Source organism: Amphiura filiformis, chromosome 13, assembly GCF_039555335.1.
Source record: "Amphiura filiformis chromosome 13, Afil_fr2py, whole genome shotgun sequence".
Classification (NCBI taxonomy): Eukaryota; Metazoa; Echinodermata; class Ophiuroidea; order Amphilepidida; family Amphiuridae; genus Amphiura; species Amphiura filiformis.
This window is the reverse complement of record NC_092640.1, coordinates 17,920,057-17,938,614: the sequence shown is the minus strand read 5'-3', so window position 1 is coordinate 17,938,614 and position 18,558 is coordinate 17,920,057. Positions and strand designations below refer to the sequence as shown.

The following is an 18,558-nucleotide window of genomic DNA, read 5'->3' as shown; positions in this document are numbered from 1 at the left end:
TTTGATTTCAGGTCAGAAAGTGGCAGTAAAATAGGTTACTGCACTAAAAATTCAGCAACTCAAGGCAAGTAGTTATTGATTTATTGATCAAATATTGATTTTCCCTCATTTTTGACTGTAACTCCACAACTGTTGTCTGTGCTGAAATAAAATTTCCAGTGCAGTAGTTGTAGTCCTTTCCCTTATAATATACATATCTTACCTGTCACCAATGCTCTATAATTTTTGAGAAAAAATGCAAAAATAGGCTCAAAATTGGGCAGGGGTGTAGTACCCCTTAAGTAATTCTAAGAGCGGAGGTCATCCTTTTAAAAGTGTCAAAATCTTTAGGCTGTTGGTGCATTTCCAATTTTATGCCGGATTCCCCCCTCCTCACCCCATCTTTGAAAGCTGGCTATGTCACTGAAACTAAAGACTGATTGAAACATACTTGCTTGCCTCTTTCAAGTTAAACAGCACTATATGATTACAAGTTGTTTGAGTTAAAATATTTTTATATACAATATACAAGATTATAAATTGTACTACATATAAACGTTCACCTAATGGCGCTATGGGCTCCCTTGACATAACTGGAATTTTCATCATCATCAGTCGGCTGCGAGCAGCGACTACAAGCTTTCTCCAACCACCACGATCCCGGCAAGCGAAACAATCCTGCCCGGCCGCAACTGGAATTTTAGGCACAATCTAAAAGTGCACTCCCATAACAATCACCAGCAAATAAGGGCATGTACCTTTAATTCTTGTTGGGATTTTCAGAGGATGGAGCTCTCTATTTGTACATGAAATTTACCCCAAGGCAAAGGAGCCCATGTGCACCATTAGGCGAACATTTACGGTATTTAATTTGCATTGCAATGCATATAGTTAGTAAACCATAACTTTATTTTATATTAAAAAGGTCTATTTTCTATACATCAAGTACTTTTTACAGTGTACTGGTAAATTTAAAGCTAAATATTCAGCAAAAGATACTTTTTTTATTCCCCACAACAAGAAAATTGTGAGCCGTCACATCAAAACATACCTCTTCGGGGCTTTTATAGTTTCAAAATATGAAGTAAAATGTCTATGAAATTATAAAGGAAATAAAAGAAAATTTGGACCTTGTCTTTTATCACATCCTGTGATGTGTAAGGCAAACATTCAGTAATGAGGTATCATTTTAAAGCTTGATTTTAACACTTTCTGATAAGGTTGAAATCTCACTTTTGAAAAAAGCCCCCAAGAGGTATGTTTTGATGTGGCGGCTCACAATTATGAAAAGGCCTATTATTCTGACATTTTCCTGTGCATTTTTCTGCTGCAACTCGGTGGTCCCTTGCATGTTTCAGTTTTCGGCTGTAATATTCTGATAAAATGCATATAGTTAGTAAACCGTAACTTTATTTTATATTAAAAAGGTCTATTTTCTATACATCAAGTACTTTTTACAGTGTACTGGTAAATTTAAAGCTAAATATTCAGCAAGAGACACTTTTTTATTCCCCCGCAACAAGATAGTTATAAAAAGACCAGTTATAGTAAGAAATCCAATTGAATGAACGCAGCTTTTAACAGCTGCACTCGATCCAACCGCGATCGTATATTGCGTATTTCAAACTACAATGCACGACCTTGGATACAATGCTATCCAGTCACGAGTGCGTTGGCATGGTTGGATTCACTTCCGCGTTACTCACGCACAGTTGCACACGCTGGGTACATCGCGCAGTGTACGCAAAAATTTGTCACGCTATTGAAAGCTGCGTTCATTCAATTGGAATTCCCACTATAGTCTGACATTTTCCTGCACATTTTTCTGCTGTATGTTTCAGTTCTCAGCTGTGATATACTGATAAAATAATTACAAAGCTTTATTCTTCTTCTCTATGTATTCTGCAGCAGAAGATACTGCAGCAACAGCTGGTTAGTGCCAGAAGTAGGTAAGTGCAATAGCTGCCCTGTGAACATTTGACAATATCCACACAGTACATATTGTACTCATCTACACATGGCAGCTATATGCACTTAACCACTTCTGGCACAGAGCAGTTGATTTCAGCTGCTGCAGAAGATGACCAGCGGAAAATTTACTACTGCATTGGTTGTAGTGGGAACACGCCGTAAGACATTCAACCACCCAGCAAACACAAAAATGTTTTTAAAACTTGCTATAAACACATTTTAGTTTTGGTCAAAACAGTTTAATGACATTAAATGTCCGATTATATAATATAGGCCATGTAACTACATAGACTTTTTTTTTCAAAAAGGCCAAAGCAAAACATTTTCAAAACGTTTTATATGAAATATAATTTCACATCTCTCGTGTCTTTCAGTGATGATTATAGTACTATCAAGCTGTGGTTGCTTTACAGCAATCCACTATGGTCACTTGAATCTAACAAGGCGGTTCTCGAACCACGAGTCTCGCCTGCTTTTGCGACCGCCTGCTTTTTCAATTACTTTTGGTAGCGGTAAATGAATTTGGCGGTTATCGGCTGGGCACGATTATCTGGCTGATGAATTTGGCTCTAAATGTTGACTGGACCCACCAAGTTTCATGCCTATCCGACAGTTTTTACTAAGTTGACCGCAGATGACCCCTGGTGACCCTGAAATGACCTTCCAACGATTTGGCTTCAAATGTTGACTGTACCCACCAAGTTTCATGCCCATGCGACAGTTTCTACTAATTTGACCTCAGATGACCCCTGGTGACCCCGAAATGAACTTCCAAAAATTTGGCTTCAAATGTTGACTGCACCCACCAAGTGTCATGCCCATCCGACAGTTTTTACTAATTTGACCTCAGATGACCTCGAAATGACCTTCCAAAAATTTGGCTTTAAATGTTGACGGTACCCACCAAGTTTCATGCCCATCCGACAGTTGTTACTAATTTGACCTCAGATGGACCCTGGTGACCTCGAAATGACCTTCCAAAAATTTGGCTTAAAATGTTGACTGTACCCACCAAGTTTCATGCCCATACGACTGTTTTTACTAATTCGACCTCAAATGACCCCTGGTGACCTCGAAATGACCTTCCAAAAATTTGGCTTTAAATGTTGACTGGACCCAGCAAGTTTCATGCCCAGCCGACAGTTTTACTAATTTGACCTCAGATGACCCCTGGTGACCTCAAAATGACCTTCCAAAATTTGGCTTCAAATGTTGACTGTACCCACCAAGTTTCATTCCCATCCAACACTTTTTACTAATTTGACCTCAGATGACCCCTGGTGCCCCTGAAATGACCTTCCAAAATTTGGCTTTAAATGTTGACTGTACCCACCAAGTTTCATGCCCATACGACAGTTTGTACTAATTTGACCTCAGATGACCTCTGGTGACCTTGAAATGACCTTCCAAAAATTTGGCTTTAAATGTTGACTGGACCCACCAAGTTTCATGCCCATACGACAGTTTTACTAATTTGACCTCAGATGACCTCTGGTGACCTTGAAATGACCTTCCAAAAATTTGGCTTTAAATGTTGACTGGACCCACCAAGTTTCATGGCCATACGACAGTTTTTACTAATTTGACCTCAGATGACCCCTAGATGACCTCAGTGACCTTGACCCACTAACCAATACGAACCGGTTCTGTCTCGGGTCAAGATGTACCCACCCACCAAGTTTGAGGAACGTGCGACTCATAGTCTCCGAGAAAATAGGCGGAAAGCAAACTTTAACCAAAACTTTAACCAAATTTGTCACATACACACACACATACACACATACGCACATACACACATACATACGGAAAAGTGATTATATAGTCTCCTGCCTTATCAGGCGAGACAAAAATTATCATGTTAATTGCTGTTACCCTAAAGAAAATACATTGGCAGGCCAGTGCAAGAATGGCATAAGTGACATTTTGGACAAAACCGAGTTAGAAGCAATCAATTTTTTTAATTAAAGGGCCATTCAGTGATTTGCTCATCCGGAAGATTGTAAAAATCATCAAAATTCAGATTTTGGTACCTTTGTCATTGTCATAGATGTGCTAAAATAGCCTGCGCGTGGTTCAGCCGAAAGCTGTGTATTTAAGACAAAATTTGTAATTTAGATACTGACAGTATCTAAATTAGCTAGATGTATTTGAATGGGGCCAGTAGCGTACGCAGGAATTTTTCAAGGGGGGTGTGATGATAAAGAAAAATTAAAAAATGTCCGCATAGTGGACATCGCGTCGCGGCCTGCGTGACGCCAGGGGGGTGTCTGGCCCCCTCAGAAGTAAGAAACTTTTGCAAACCTAATGAAAACCTAATTGAAGCGATTTGGTGGACCATTTTGGCACTATTAGCGTGTAAAATTTTAGTCTGAAAATGTGTGAAATGACGGTCCATGAAGCCTTTCGTGAACAAGTTTTCCCTTTAATGGTAGGCCTATCAATTGTGTTAAACACAAATTGGTAAACATCGAAAGCAGAAGCACTTGTTTATCCAATATGCAGGGGGGTGTCTGAGGGGGGATATGCCCCCCTCAGAAGTACGAAACTTTTGCAAAATGAAGACATAATTGAAGCGATTTGGTGGACCATTTTGGCACTATTACTAGTGTGTAAAATTTTAGTCTGAAAAAGCCGAAAATGTGAGAAATGACGCATGATGGTCCATGAAGCCTTTTGTGAACAAGTTTTCCCTTTAGTTGTAGGCCTATAAATTGTGTTAAACACAAATTGGTAAATGTCGAAAGCAAAAATGGCCACTTGTTTATCCACTATGCAGGGGGGGGGGGGTCTGAGGGGGATGTGACCCCTCAGAAGTAAGAAACTTTTGCAAAATGAAGACCTAATTGAAGCGATTTGGTGGACCATTTTGGCCTTATTAGTGTGTTAAATTTTAGTTTCAAAAAGCCAAAAACTTGTGAAATGATGGTCTATGAAGCCTTTCGTTTCCTCAGTAATTTTGCAAAATGAAGATCCAATTGAAGCCATTTGGTGCATAATTTTTATTTCAATTCAAAATACTGTCTAAATATGCTTTATTTTAACATATTCTTTTGAAAAGCGATTAGATTTAGATTAGGCCTACAAAGTAAAAATCATCTGAAGTACATAAGCTTGCGTACTTGCACCAAATGGTTTTCAGCTGATAACATGGCGCAATGCGGTGTAAGAGATGCAGTTTTGTAAGTGTGATGATGGGGTTGACAATTAAAACTTTTAAGTCATTGCTGGGATAGGGGTGTGGGGGGAAGGGGGGTGTAAACATGTATATCCATGGCAATTAAAACGTGTATGTACGTTGCCAGGGGTGTGATGATGGGGGTGGGGTATTGACATGTATCAACAATAAACACATAATTTACGTATGTTGCCGGTCAATACCGTCAATACCGTACCGGGTATAGGGGTGAGATAATTTGTGTGGGGGTTGTTAAGTCATCTATAGGCTTATGATATTATTGTGATATCCCCTATGCCTTGCTCATCTCCCCCCTTCTCTCTTTCTCCCTCTCTCTCTCGATCCCTCTCTCTCCCCTCTCTTTCTTTGCCTTTTCTTTTCCCCATTTTATTTTCTGGACAAATCCAAGGGGGTGTTTCACACCCGTAACACCCCCCCCCCCTGCGTACGCCAATGAATGGGGCTTCAATTTCGTCACTACTGCTGTTTTCTTTGTTTTTTGCCATTTGTCATTTCAAAAATGTCAAATGGCAATTTGAATGACTTTTCCTTCACTTTTAAGGAATTTATAAATAATTTTTTACACTTTTGCTGCAATCATTCAATGGCTCTTTAAAAGTTAAAAAACAATAATTAAGTGAACAAATTGAAACAAAAATACTACTCAATGCTCAATGAAACAAATACAGATATGATGTTCTTGCACTGACACACACAATGCAATGTTTCCTTTGTAAACCATCTTGGGGTAAAATATAAATACAGAATATAAAAACATTTCGAACTACATATTTACTACATAATAATACTGGGTGTTTCTCAAACATAATACATTCCTGGTAACACACAACGTCATAAAATGTTACAGCATCTTTGTAACAATGTTGTGACAAAGTTTTATGTGGTTTACCATGCATGTACTAGTAACAACACCACATCACCTTTAGTTTTTTAAATAATATCAGACAGAGGCTAATGAAGTTTCCTTTGAGGGAACAAAAATATAAACTTAACAAAATAATTTAGTAAAATGACATTTATGACAATGTTTTTTTTATAGCTTTACATTTTACATCCAGTGTATTTGACCAAAATATATATTAACTATACCAACAAAATAAATAAGAAACTACAAAAAAACATCATAACTTAGTTTGAGATGGATATCTTTTATAAAAGGTTTTATATATTTTTTTGTATTAAATATTATATAAACTTTATTGAGATGTATAATTATAATAAACCTTATTTGGGCTATTCCAGTTCAAATCCACACTACCCCGGTGGAAGATTTAGCTTAAACAGGTAGCCCCGTCTGGCCAGTTCTCCACTGAAGAACTGACAATACACATGTTATTTTGATGACAGACAGAACAGAATTTACATGGATAAATTTTAACCTTGACCCAAGGAACTTGCACCAAAAGTGGGGCTTTCACTTTAAGTCTCCCAGAGAGGGAGTATGAATTTTGAATAGAATAGACAATTGGATAACTTCCATTTGAAATACTCACTCCAGTTGTGAAAGATATAGGTAAAGCTACAATACAGAGGGAGTATGGGTTTCAAAATGATTAATTCTGACCAATCATATGTGAAAAACATGCTCCCCCTGTGGAAGATATTTCCAAAATCTTCCACAGGGGTAGTGTGGATTTCAACTGGAATAGCCCTTTATATTACATTTTCTGATTGATTTGATTTTTAAAGAAATGAAGCTCAGACAAACTGGATCCTCGGACTCTGGATCCTGCATTTAATATTTAATGTCTCATATTGACTGATGTCCTGCTAGGACACAGCAGATAGGCCGCCCTCTCTATTTATAATAAATTTACATTGGCCGTGAGACATTTTCGAGAGAATAAAATCATTACATGTTCAATTCGCCGGCAGATCCGCCATTAGCTGTTGTGGCGTGTGGTGGTGGTGAACTCAACGACATGTAATTGTGGGTGCGCGCTGGTTCGAATCCGAATGGTTCTGATTTTTTCTCTCCTTTATTATAATGCCAGTTTGTCTGAGCTTCATTTCTTTGATTTGATTTTTGCGTAATACCAAATAACAATCTACTATAAACAGTCCCTATGTAAGTGCCTTCGCTATATTTGCAGAGTGAGAGTGGTGACCATAGCAAAATTGGCTTCATGAGTATTACACCATGACCATGTCCTCTGTAGTGAAATAATGTATGGATGGTTTATACATTTGGAGGCTATATTCATCAGAATGGAGTGATCAAAACAATATGTAACATTTTTGCTTGTTTGTTTATTTGTTTAAACAGTCAAGCCGAGTGGACATACTATTGGTTCGGATGGGAACACAAGTATAACGTTTCATCATAAAAATTTTGAAAAAAATAAATTTGGCAAGCAAGTGCAATGTGTACTGTACAATAGAAAAGAAAGTGCAGCATAGTTAACACACATACCAACTACTACAAAGACAAAACTAAATTACAAGTAAATGTATAACATTTAGCTGTATCAAAATGATTGTTACCCATCAGCTGTGTTATCGCTTCTTCCAAGTGCATCATTGTATTAAATAATGATAATTTATACCTGTATGACATAACAAATTTTCCTTGTTTTTGTGCAAAATAGTGGTTAAAATTTTCTTTGAAAGCACAGGAAATAGGGGTAACGATCAGGTGTTACGCCTTGTTTATGAGGGTGACCGCACACAGGTCTTGAACATTACATAATGACTGGAAACTGTTGGGTAACAATCAGTTTTATACAGTCTATCAAAGATGAATGCTTATAACATCATAAGCATTGTTAGTTGTTGTTTAAGACTTATTGTTTACTTAGCAACTTGGATAAGGCACTTAACTTTACAAATGACAAGTTGCATTGGGATATTCACTTTTTTTCTTCTCTTTTTTACTGGGATATTCCAGTTGGAATCCATTCACCCCTATGGAAAACATTATCTTAATCTTCCACGATTATCTTAATCTTCCACGCAGTTCGAATTTCAAATGGGATCGCGACTTATCTGAATGGGTGACTCCACTTGTTCTACACTCCTCCCTGTGAGGAAGATTAAGGTCATGCCTTCCATAGGGGCAAATGGATTTCAACTACAATAGCCTAATGTGGCTACACATCCCTCCCTGAACCACTTACCATGTCTATATTTAATGAATGAATGTCTCAAGAATCTCAAGACCCTTTACACGTAACTGCAATATTTTTGGTTCTACAAACTCAGATATAAAATACATCAACAGTACAGTCGATCACAATTATTCTTCGTCCACCTGTGAACTAGTAGGAAGAATCCCATTGCGACCACTCCTTCTACCAAATTTTCATGAAATTGAGGGCCATCAATAAACCAAAATGCCTAAAAATATACCCCGTATCTAATAAATGGCTCAAAATTCACCAAAATCTGCCGCACATCCCCGTACACTCATTCCCACTAAGAACCACCGCCCCCAAATTTGTCTCTACTCCCATATTCCAAAGTAAAAAGGCAGTCTCTGTTTTGCACACATACTACATTTTTACTAGGGAATTATACCCTCATTAAACTTCACTGACTATTGCACTTAAATAATATCTTACAAACTATATAAAAATATTTATGTTGGAACACTTTCTTTAGTACATCCAGGGATGATAGCGACCTGATGTGACTTTGCAGGAAAAGTCTGAAAAAGTGGGCAAATTTGAGCTATAAAGTCTCAAAACGGGCTACAAATAAATAAAAATGCGGAAATTTGAATTAACAAAAAGTAGGAAATCCTACAATTGTAGGAAATCTAGCATCCCTGTATATCCCCAGGATATTCTACATGACTTTAATACTCTACTCAATTTTGAACCAGTCATTTTGTCCATAAATATTCCTCCATTGCAAGGTTCCGCCATAAGCAAGTATAGAGTCTCAATCTGGCAGCATACATGAATGGGAATTGAACCAGTCATATAACATCATATGAAGTTATGTAATTTTTCCTTTCATGTCTATTCGCCAGCGAAGTGTTACATGTAATCCAATCACTATGTCAACGGGATCACGCTTTTGAGTTCTGTACTACGATCGAAATGATCGCAACACATAGTCTATGGCATGTACTTGCAAATGTCTAAAGGTGCATGATCCAGTTGCCAAGGAGTTATGTAACCACTTCGCTGGCGAATTGCCAGTTCAAGGCTCTCCTTGCATTATGGGCAAATATATGCACCCTACATATAGTTACATACTTTTTAATAGTACTACTGCTATATATCTACACCTTATATCAGAGTTCCTCCACATTTTTTGTCAATCTACTGTACTGTGAGTACTGCATAAATGGGATCCTGATTGGCTGCATGAATCATGTCATGCCACATAGCATCTGAACCCAGATGTTAGCCGGTACATCTTTTTTACTCAATAAACAGGCCTAGGACACGCACATCAGCAAGTGTTAAGGATCTTGGTGAAAAGTGTAGATTTTAGTAGCTTTTAGTACTTAACAAACAAGTAAGTAGCATGAGTGTATATATGGCACCTCTCTCCTACACTCCTGAACTGTGCATTTGAAGATGAGGCTATCCAGGCTCTTTGACGCTTTCACTCATTGTTCCATTTGAAGAAACCAATACTCTCTAAATCCTGCTTCATATTTTTGAGTTCCTCTTGTGATGGTGTGTGTACTGGCGCACGAGGTGGGCCTAGGTCTAGGCGTGCCAGCCTCATCATCGCTTTGTTGGTTCCCACATTGCCACCTATAAAATAAACACGTAAGAGACAGATATTATCAGCATTGGAAATTATATAGAAAATCTATAACAAAATTAGGCTATTCCAGTTGAAATCCATAGCCCCCATGCACCCCTATGGAGGACATGACCTTAATCTTCCACACAGGGATTGTGAATGGGGTTACTTGAATGGGTGATTCCATTTGAAATCTACACCCCCTGCATGGGAAATTAATGTCATGTTAGGGGGTGTATGGATTACAACAATATTTTATAGGAAACCTGAATTTGGATAACTTCAAGTAAATTGTTGCAGTTGACCTCCAGGTTTTGGCCTATATTTACAAACATAAGAAATGCGAGTTAATAAATTTCTTCATAAGATTGGTAGAACCGATTCTCCATTTTGTTGTTTTTGTAAAAAAAATGATGAGACTCTGGTGCATTTGTTTTGTGAATGTGAAAAAATTACTTCTTTGTGGGATAGCTTGAGTGCCTGGATCGAAAGTAAAACCGGTGAGTGTTTTGGATTCTCAAATTTTCAGAAAATGTTTGGTTTGGATGTTGAAGATTCTGCGCATAAAAAATGCCATCAACTTTCTTGTTTTATGTTTGAAATATTATATTCATAGATGCAAATTTCAGGATGTCAACCCTAGTTTTCAAGCTTACAAGAACATGGTGAAAGTTAAATTTGGCACAGAATATAAAATTGCAGAAAGCAAAGGAAAACTGGGTAATCATTTTAAGAAATTTTCCTTTGATCTTGGTTTTTAATGGGATGTAATTTTCAAAGATCATTGTGTGTTATTTTTATTTGCACTGTGACATGGGAAAGTTTTCTGTGTTTTGTTTTGTCACTTGTCTGCATGTGTGTGTGTTTGGGGGAGGGGTGTGTTGACTGTTGAGGGGGTGTTTGGGTGGGATTTTTGTTTTGTGTAGAAAATCCCTGGTCTAGTTTATTGATGTACATGTAACCAACATAATTTGTTTGTTCATATTATACAAGTACATGTTGTATAGTGCTGATTCTGCCCACCCATGGCAGGGGGACCCAACAGTTACCTTTGTGTATTCATGCTTTTGCTGGGCTACCACTTCTTATTTTGCTTGCCTTTTTCATCACTCTTGGATTGGTAGTGCGCAGCATTTGCTCTTTCTTTTTAACAGAGGTATTGGTTGGGTCCTGTTGTCATGGTGGGGCGGTATTATTTAAATCTCATACATATTCTGATCTTTGTATGTATCTTGGTTACAGTAATTAAGATGGGGTCTGGTGGACCATGCCTGTATGTTTTTTTCCTTTCCACCAGGCCCAAGTACAGGTGAATAAAAATGGAAAAACAAAAAAAGAAATGCAAGTTTATATTATTTGTGTGTATTTTAATTAAAATGAATGTTATTATTTATTAATTATTCAATAGATGTAACTTAATTTGTAAAATTCATTTGCCAAACTTTTAAGACAAAGTTCATTAACACTATACACTATTTTATATAGCAACACAATGAAAAATAATCCCATCGGCTATTTCCAACAATAGTGTGAGGTTTTATATTATTATCAGGCAAATCATTTAGCAGAGGGAATATTTCAAGATCAATGACTTACCATATTTCATCAAAACATTGACCACTGCTTGATTGCGAAACTGAAACAAGAAACCAAGTGAAAGACTCATGTAAATTAACAGAATTTAATTTAACTAGAATTACGCGGTTCGTAATTAAGGTGGCCCCCACACATAGGTGTTTGTGAATACAAATAATATGCAATATGCAAATAAGCGCATTAATATTCATAAATTTGTAAATACCATGACACAAAACTATACAGCACATCAGTCCACCATATCCACATACCAAGTTTGATATAATATTGGATGGCTGAGCATGATAACATAACATATCGGATGAGTCATAAAAATATCGGACGAGCCAACGGCGAGTTCGATATTTGTATGATGAATCCGATATGTTATGGTATCATGCGAAATAAGCCATCCAATATTATCATTATTAGGTTTTCTTAACTCCTAATAACCCTGAAAACATAATAATGAAGTCGATCGGTTATTGCGTTTTAGCTGCAGAGTGGATTAATGAATTTGCTTCCGCCTGGACAGCCAAACAAACAAAGAAACATACAAAGAAACAAACAAAGAAACAACCAGGCAACCATTTGGATGATAACATAAGCCCTAAAAATATAGATGCATGTATAAAATGTGTAAACATTTCAAAGGTGTCCAGGTAAGGAGTAATCATTTATTAACCCTATAACTATGACGGAGATCCGTCATTAAAAAAAACGCACACATTTATACCTAAATGACCTCAGCTAATCATAGATCCATCCTTTGCGCTCATTTTAGTGATAAAATTTTTGCCCCAGCACAAAGATGACCATGGGGGGGGGGGGGTTGGTGAGGCCCAATGATTTTCATTTTGCTCTAATGTGAAATTATTCCAAGAGCTACTGACTTTTTACTCGTTAGTTAGGTGAAAATAGTCATTTCCTTTTAGGAGAAAATTCAGTGAAAATCACATTTTTGAAGAATTTTTAGCCGAAAATCAATTTTGCCTATACATGTACATGTACTTTTGTACATAGCCAGAATTTCCCAAATTTTTGTGGGCGCCCTCACCTTATGATGTCATAGCGACATTATGTGGGGAATGTTTTACTTATTTTGGTATCAATGGATAGAGGAAACCCATAGCTATACATTAGTACCAAATAAAATGGTATATGACATTTGAAAATTAGCGGGGTTGTAAACTACTTTCCACAAGGTGACAAAAAATAAAAACACTGTTTTACAGGTCCTACTGACCCAGATTTAGCATTTAGAATTTTTTTATAGTTTTGCTAAAATCACGTAAAATCAGCTAATTTTTGCCCAACATTTATTGATTTAGACTGAAATTTAAAAACAATTTCAAACATTTTTCAAATATATTTGCATGTGTTGGTTTATTTGTACATGTAGATAGGGTATAGTGGCCATGGTTCTTACTAGAGCAAAAGCTGCCTTCTTAGGTATCTAGTCATGATCAAGAGCATGATTTGGGGGGGGGGGAAGCAGCAGATGGGGGATGGTAGCCTAGCGGACTCTGACTCATAATTAGAGGTTTGCAGGTTCGAACCCTGGCAGTGCTTATGGTGTGTGCCCTTAGACAAAGCTCTAAACTTCCATTGTCTCTCTCCAACCAGGTACATAAATGGGTACCAGCTGATGCTGGGAAGGAAGCACAGACTCGTTTTGTGGGAGGAGTATTAGTGGACCCAACAACAACATTATTCATAGAGGAGTCTGGCCCCAAGTTACCTCAAAAGAGACATGGGCACTCCAGACTGTAAAATACAGGCATAAACATTTTTAACATGATTTGAGCTTGAATTACAGATTCTCACTGCCTTGGTCTGAGGTAAAAATAAACCAGGTGCTTTGTCTATGGTTTTGTAAGAGGTTGAAAATGAAATGCAGCATGCTGTGATTTCGTTTTTTTCCTGAATGATTTTTCAATTTCTCCAGACTTTTTCGATGATTTTCCTGGACAATGTTTTCAAAAAAAACGAATGTGAAGAACAAATGAGGAAAAATGTATGTCTGCACAATTTTATGAACATGCATGGTGATCAGAGACAACGCTATTTGTTTTTTTGGCTTGATGCTAATTCAAGTACCTGTTCTGTTTTAGCCCCCTCCATGTCACCTGCATTGTAGAATTTGATCATTCTGTTGGACACTCTGCCAGCATAGTTGTATGTACTGTAAAAAGAGGAAGTAAATAAAGATAGGATCATTAAACAGCTCAGCAGGCTTATAATGTGAAAACGGTCATTGTTTATTGACCATTTAGGGGTTCATTCATATATTTTCATGACTAAACGATTAAACAACGTTTAGTCATGAAAATATATGAATGAACCTCGTTCATACATACGCAACATTCTATGTGCTGTTATTTTCCTCCACAACTAAAAATATCCTCATTTTAGACTAAAAACTACCAGTTCCTTATCCCTTTTAAAAGTTTTTCCATCACTAATTGCGAGAAAACGTTTACTTGCTGAGTCCATCGTGTTTGGACGTGCGCGATCATCACATACATCATTCACGCTTTGCGTAAAAAGCTCGCGAGCATCGGTTCTAGCACGGCTTGTTTACGACTGGAAAGCCAGGCATAAACTCTGTTTATGCCCGCCTATCGACCAATCACACATGCTGTTATATAGCGCGTATGTATGAACCAGTGGCGTAGCTGGGATTTTTTCCAGGGGGAGGCAAGCCTGTATGGGGCGGGGGCCCAAATCCACCAAACAAAAATTTTGCCGCCCCTTTTTTCCATCTCTCTCACTCATTTATTATTTTGCCCTGCGCTAGGGGAGGGGTGGGGCCCAAATAGGCATTGCCAGGGGGGGCCCGCAGCTACGCCACTGGTATGAACATCAATTTTCAGCCACATTCTTGTCATCCTCTTCATATTATAATCATTGTCACAGGGTTTATCATTATTGTTGATATAGGTTGCTATTATCATGGTCCATCATGGTTGTTATTATTATCATTGTCGTCTCATTGTCATCATCATCATCATTGTCATCATCATAATTATTGTTATTCCCCATAAATGCTATCATCATTGTTGCCATCAACATCATCAGGGGCGTCGCTAGACCAATATGATTCGGGGGGTATACAGCATGTTTTGCCGACAGAAATCAATTTTGCCGTCCCTTCCCAACAGCCCGAAAAGGTTGACCCAATTTTTTTTCCGGTGGTTTGAAAAAGTGAAGAGCAAAAAAAAAAAGGATTATAGGGGTGGCGCTATTTATTAATGAGTAACTACTATAACATTAACAATAGAATATATTATGTATATTACGTAACAACAGCACAATTACGTAACACATTAATATTTTATATGACTCTTGCAATTTGCTGACAATCATCACACATCGCTTAAACTACATTTGCCGACAATCACATGGTTTTGACGACAAGTCAATTTTTGACGACAAAATTGTGTATTGGGGGGTGTCACACCCCCATACCCCCTCTAGCGTCGCCCCTGAACATCATCTCTGCTGCCATTGTTGTTATGACAACAACTAGTAACAACTGCACTGTTACTAAATAAAAATGTTGGTATTTATACAACGCCTTTCACATGTGAACATGTACCAAAGCGCTTTACATTTATTCCGCCGTAGTTAGAATATGTCAGCTGCCATACAATGCCCAAGGCATGCTCATACCTTTGGGCGGCGCCAATGGACAGTATTCATAACAGCTCCCATTTCACACCTGGGTGGAGAGGAGTAATCGAGATAAAGTGCTTTACTCAAGGGCACAACACGATGGCATCGCCAGGGCTCGAACCCGCAACCTTCCGATTATGTGTCGTAGCCCGTTCCGCTCAGCCACCGCGCTCCCTATACTACCATCACACATAGTCATCATTATCACCAACATGCTCAAGAATAATATGAATTCAATCTGCTTGCGGTATAACATTATTTTCTTATCACTCCATAAATTAACCCCATGAGAACTACCTGCCGATTGGCCAAAAAGAAGTTTTCATTTTCAATTGGACCAATCAGCAAAATTGTTAGAATAATTTCACCACACAAAGAAATTGGGGTGAATTATTTGCAAAGTTCCATCGGATTGGTGATTAAAGTGAAGATATCATGTAATTGACCAATCGGAGAAAAGTGCTCAGGGGGTTAAACTACTTTCTTGATTCCTACCTTCCAATAAATGCGTCTCCTCCTAATGTGAGTGATGGCAAGGCTTGCTGAAATTATTGAAGTTAAAAGTCAAAATAGCTTCAAACATCCTAAAACATTCTCTACCATTGTTATTTTGTCATTTTGCCATTCATGTATCTTATGAGAAAATGGGATATTCCAGTTGAAATCCATCCATAAACCCGGATGGAGGACATGATCTTAATCTTCCACACAGGGAGTAAGAATTGCAAATGGGGTTACCTGAATAAATGAGTCCATTTGCAATCTACACCCCCTGTGTGAGAGATTAAGCTTATGTCTTCTACAGAGGTGTATGAATTTTAACTGGAATTGCCCAATATGTGCAATGAGAGCAAAATGTTACACCCTAGTATGTCACCAAGCTGTCAAATACCCTCTGAAGCTCTATCATGCATATATCATTCAAAGAATAAAGGATAATTTGTGGTGACAGGCTGGCAAATAAGAAGCGCCAGACCCTGGTTCACGGAGTTTTACAGGGAACCAGGTGCTATTTTCAATAAATCAGGGGCTGTTCAATGGATGGGAAAATTTGTTGTGTACATTTTGATACCTCACTTAATCAGGCTGGGAAATAAGAAGCGCCAGACCATGGGCTACTTTGTAAAAAAATAGCCCCTGGTTCACAGGGTTTTACAGGGAGCCAGGGGCTATTTTTAATGAACCAGGGGCTAAATGGCCCTTGACCCAGCCTGGTGGATGGCATATGTGATTTAAAACCTAACCTTTCCTTGGATTTTCTGGAGAATTTTGTGCAAAGAAAATATTTTTCCACACTTTTTCCTCTTCCCCCACTCATGCAGAAAAAAATATACCTGTATATATATAGACTTTTGACATCAGATTGATAAAAAAAAAAATTATTGGTTAAATTTGCAAAGGAAGTTTCATGATTTACCAATATTCCTCGGGTTTTTGATGAAATTCTCTCAAATATAGGGCATGTTTAAAACAAGGTCCTCACTTTTAACCAATCAGATGACAGCAATCTATATATGAGGTATATAACACAAAATACTTCATGGGTTACACTGTCTCATCTCAAGTTGAGAGTAACGCCATGTTGGATTTCGCTGTGGCTGATTTTATTCAGTGCTTTTATGTGGTTGTGTCGCATGCATACAAGCAAATCACCCTTCTACCTATGTGTATACGTACACCCCGCAGCATTAGTTTAGTGCACACGATTTGAATCTGCCACTACGAAATCCAACATGGCGTTCTCTCAACTTTTAAGTTGAGACAGACTATAGATAGGGGCAGTTTATAGTAATCTGTTATTCAGCATTATGCGGAGATAATCAATTGATCGATCAATCGATCATCAATCAATCAATCAATCAAATCAATCAATTTGAATTAATTGATCAATTAATCAATCAATCAATCATGATATAATTACCTTATCTACAGCATACATTATCTGTATATCGTTATGAATTCGGCAGACGGCCGAATCCGGATTCGGCTTTTGGTAAATTCATTTTGGCATGCATTACTTTTGAATTAGAGAACAAGGGATCAATGCTTTACCTATAGAGGGCGGCATATCGATTTTTTAACGGTTATCGTCTTTGACCGTACCGTGAGTCTTTGACCGTACCGTGAGTACCGCCCTCTTTTGAATACTTATCATCTGATCTCCGTTAAAAAATTGACATGCTGCCCTCTATCATGTATAGCATTGATCCCTTATTCTCAAATTCCAAAGTAATGAATACGTAAAATGAATTTACCAAAAAGCCGAATCCGGATTCGGCCGTCTGCCGAATTCATAACGATATGAATATTACACAGCACAATGTTTCTCAATCAATCAATCAATCATGATATAATTACCTCATCTACAGCATACATTATCTGTATATGATTATTACACACCACCATGCTTCTTCCGTAGTCGTAGAGATCAGTGGAACAGAATTTGACACCACAGAATGATGGTACAGGATTCCTCCCCAGTGCAGACAGAAAGTCTTCCAATTGAACTGAAATAAATAAACAGATAAATTATTGTGCAAAAGATTTATCTTAATTATCGTGCAGATAAGACAAAAAGTTGCATACAAGTAGGGCAACCATTATCTATCAATTAACCTTTCAATCAATGAACCTATGAATCAATCAATTAATCAATGGAATGATCAATCTATTAATCAACATATCAATCAACCGACATATCAATCAATTAATTAATTAATCAATCAACCACCCCTTAATCCTGTCCATGCCGCACCCCGCTCAACCTAAAGAATGCATCATTTCATGTAAACATCATTTCATGTAAACATCATTTTCATGTAAGCATGGACTAACCCTAACACAACCAGGGGCTACAAAGGTTACACCACAAAGCAACTGCAAGCGCAAGTATATGTACAAAAACTGGCCAAAGTGCACACCCAGTGGGCACAGGTTAGATTTCGACATTGAATCAATGTTGATACAACGTCGAAGTTTCAACCTAACCTGATTTCAACCTGATTTCAATGTAGAGGAGCATCTAGAAAGTACCAGGTTTAATATCTGTTGTGACATACATACCAGAGCAAAGGCACCAACAAATCAGGTTTAGGGCTTGCCTATATAAAAGACCCCCTTGTAAGACCAAGGGTCATGCAGGGTCCAGGGGCATATAGTAACGGTCTTATTTGAAATCGCCCTGCTGGTCAATTATCAAGGCGAATTTCATCTTGCTACCAGAGATAACTGCTTCCGAAAAGTTTTTATACAATTTTAGATTAACTTTTGAGAAATGAATACATGATCAACACCCCTGCCATTATTTGCAGTCCTCCTTACCATTCCACTTGTGGATGTTTCAGGAGCCCAAATTTGTGACCATTTCAAGATGCAGCTAGAATTTTGTGACATTTTAAACATTGGTCAGTGGCATACCTTCTTATGTGAGCATGAGTTGGTACTTTATTGGATCG

The 18,558-nt window shown here is 37.8% G+C and overlaps 1 protein-coding gene across 1 annotated transcript in view; it reads right to left on the bottom strand.

Annotated features, from left to right (window-relative positions):
- Nucleotides 1-5,585: 5,585 nt before the first annotated feature.
- The window catches only part of LOC140168068 (N-acetylneuraminate lyase-like), a 37,465-nt gene continuing 24,492 nt past the window's right edge, over nucleotides 5,586-18,558 (bottom strand). The window contains exons 9-13 of the mRNA XM_072191371.1: nucleotides 17,462-17,610; nucleotides 15,599-15,645; nucleotides 13,526-13,610; nucleotides 11,447-11,486; nucleotides 5,586-9,858 (exon numbers count right to left, since the gene is read on the bottom strand). Of these exons, the coding sequence (XP_072047472.1) occupies nucleotides 9,704-9,858; nucleotides 11,447-11,486; nucleotides 13,526-13,610; nucleotides 15,599-15,645; nucleotides 17,462-17,610 (476 nt within the window). The 3' untranslated portion in view covers nucleotides 5,586-9,703. The remainder of the gene's footprint in view (nucleotides 9,859-11,446; nucleotides 11,487-13,525; nucleotides 13,611-15,598; nucleotides 15,646-17,461; nucleotides 17,611-18,558) is intronic.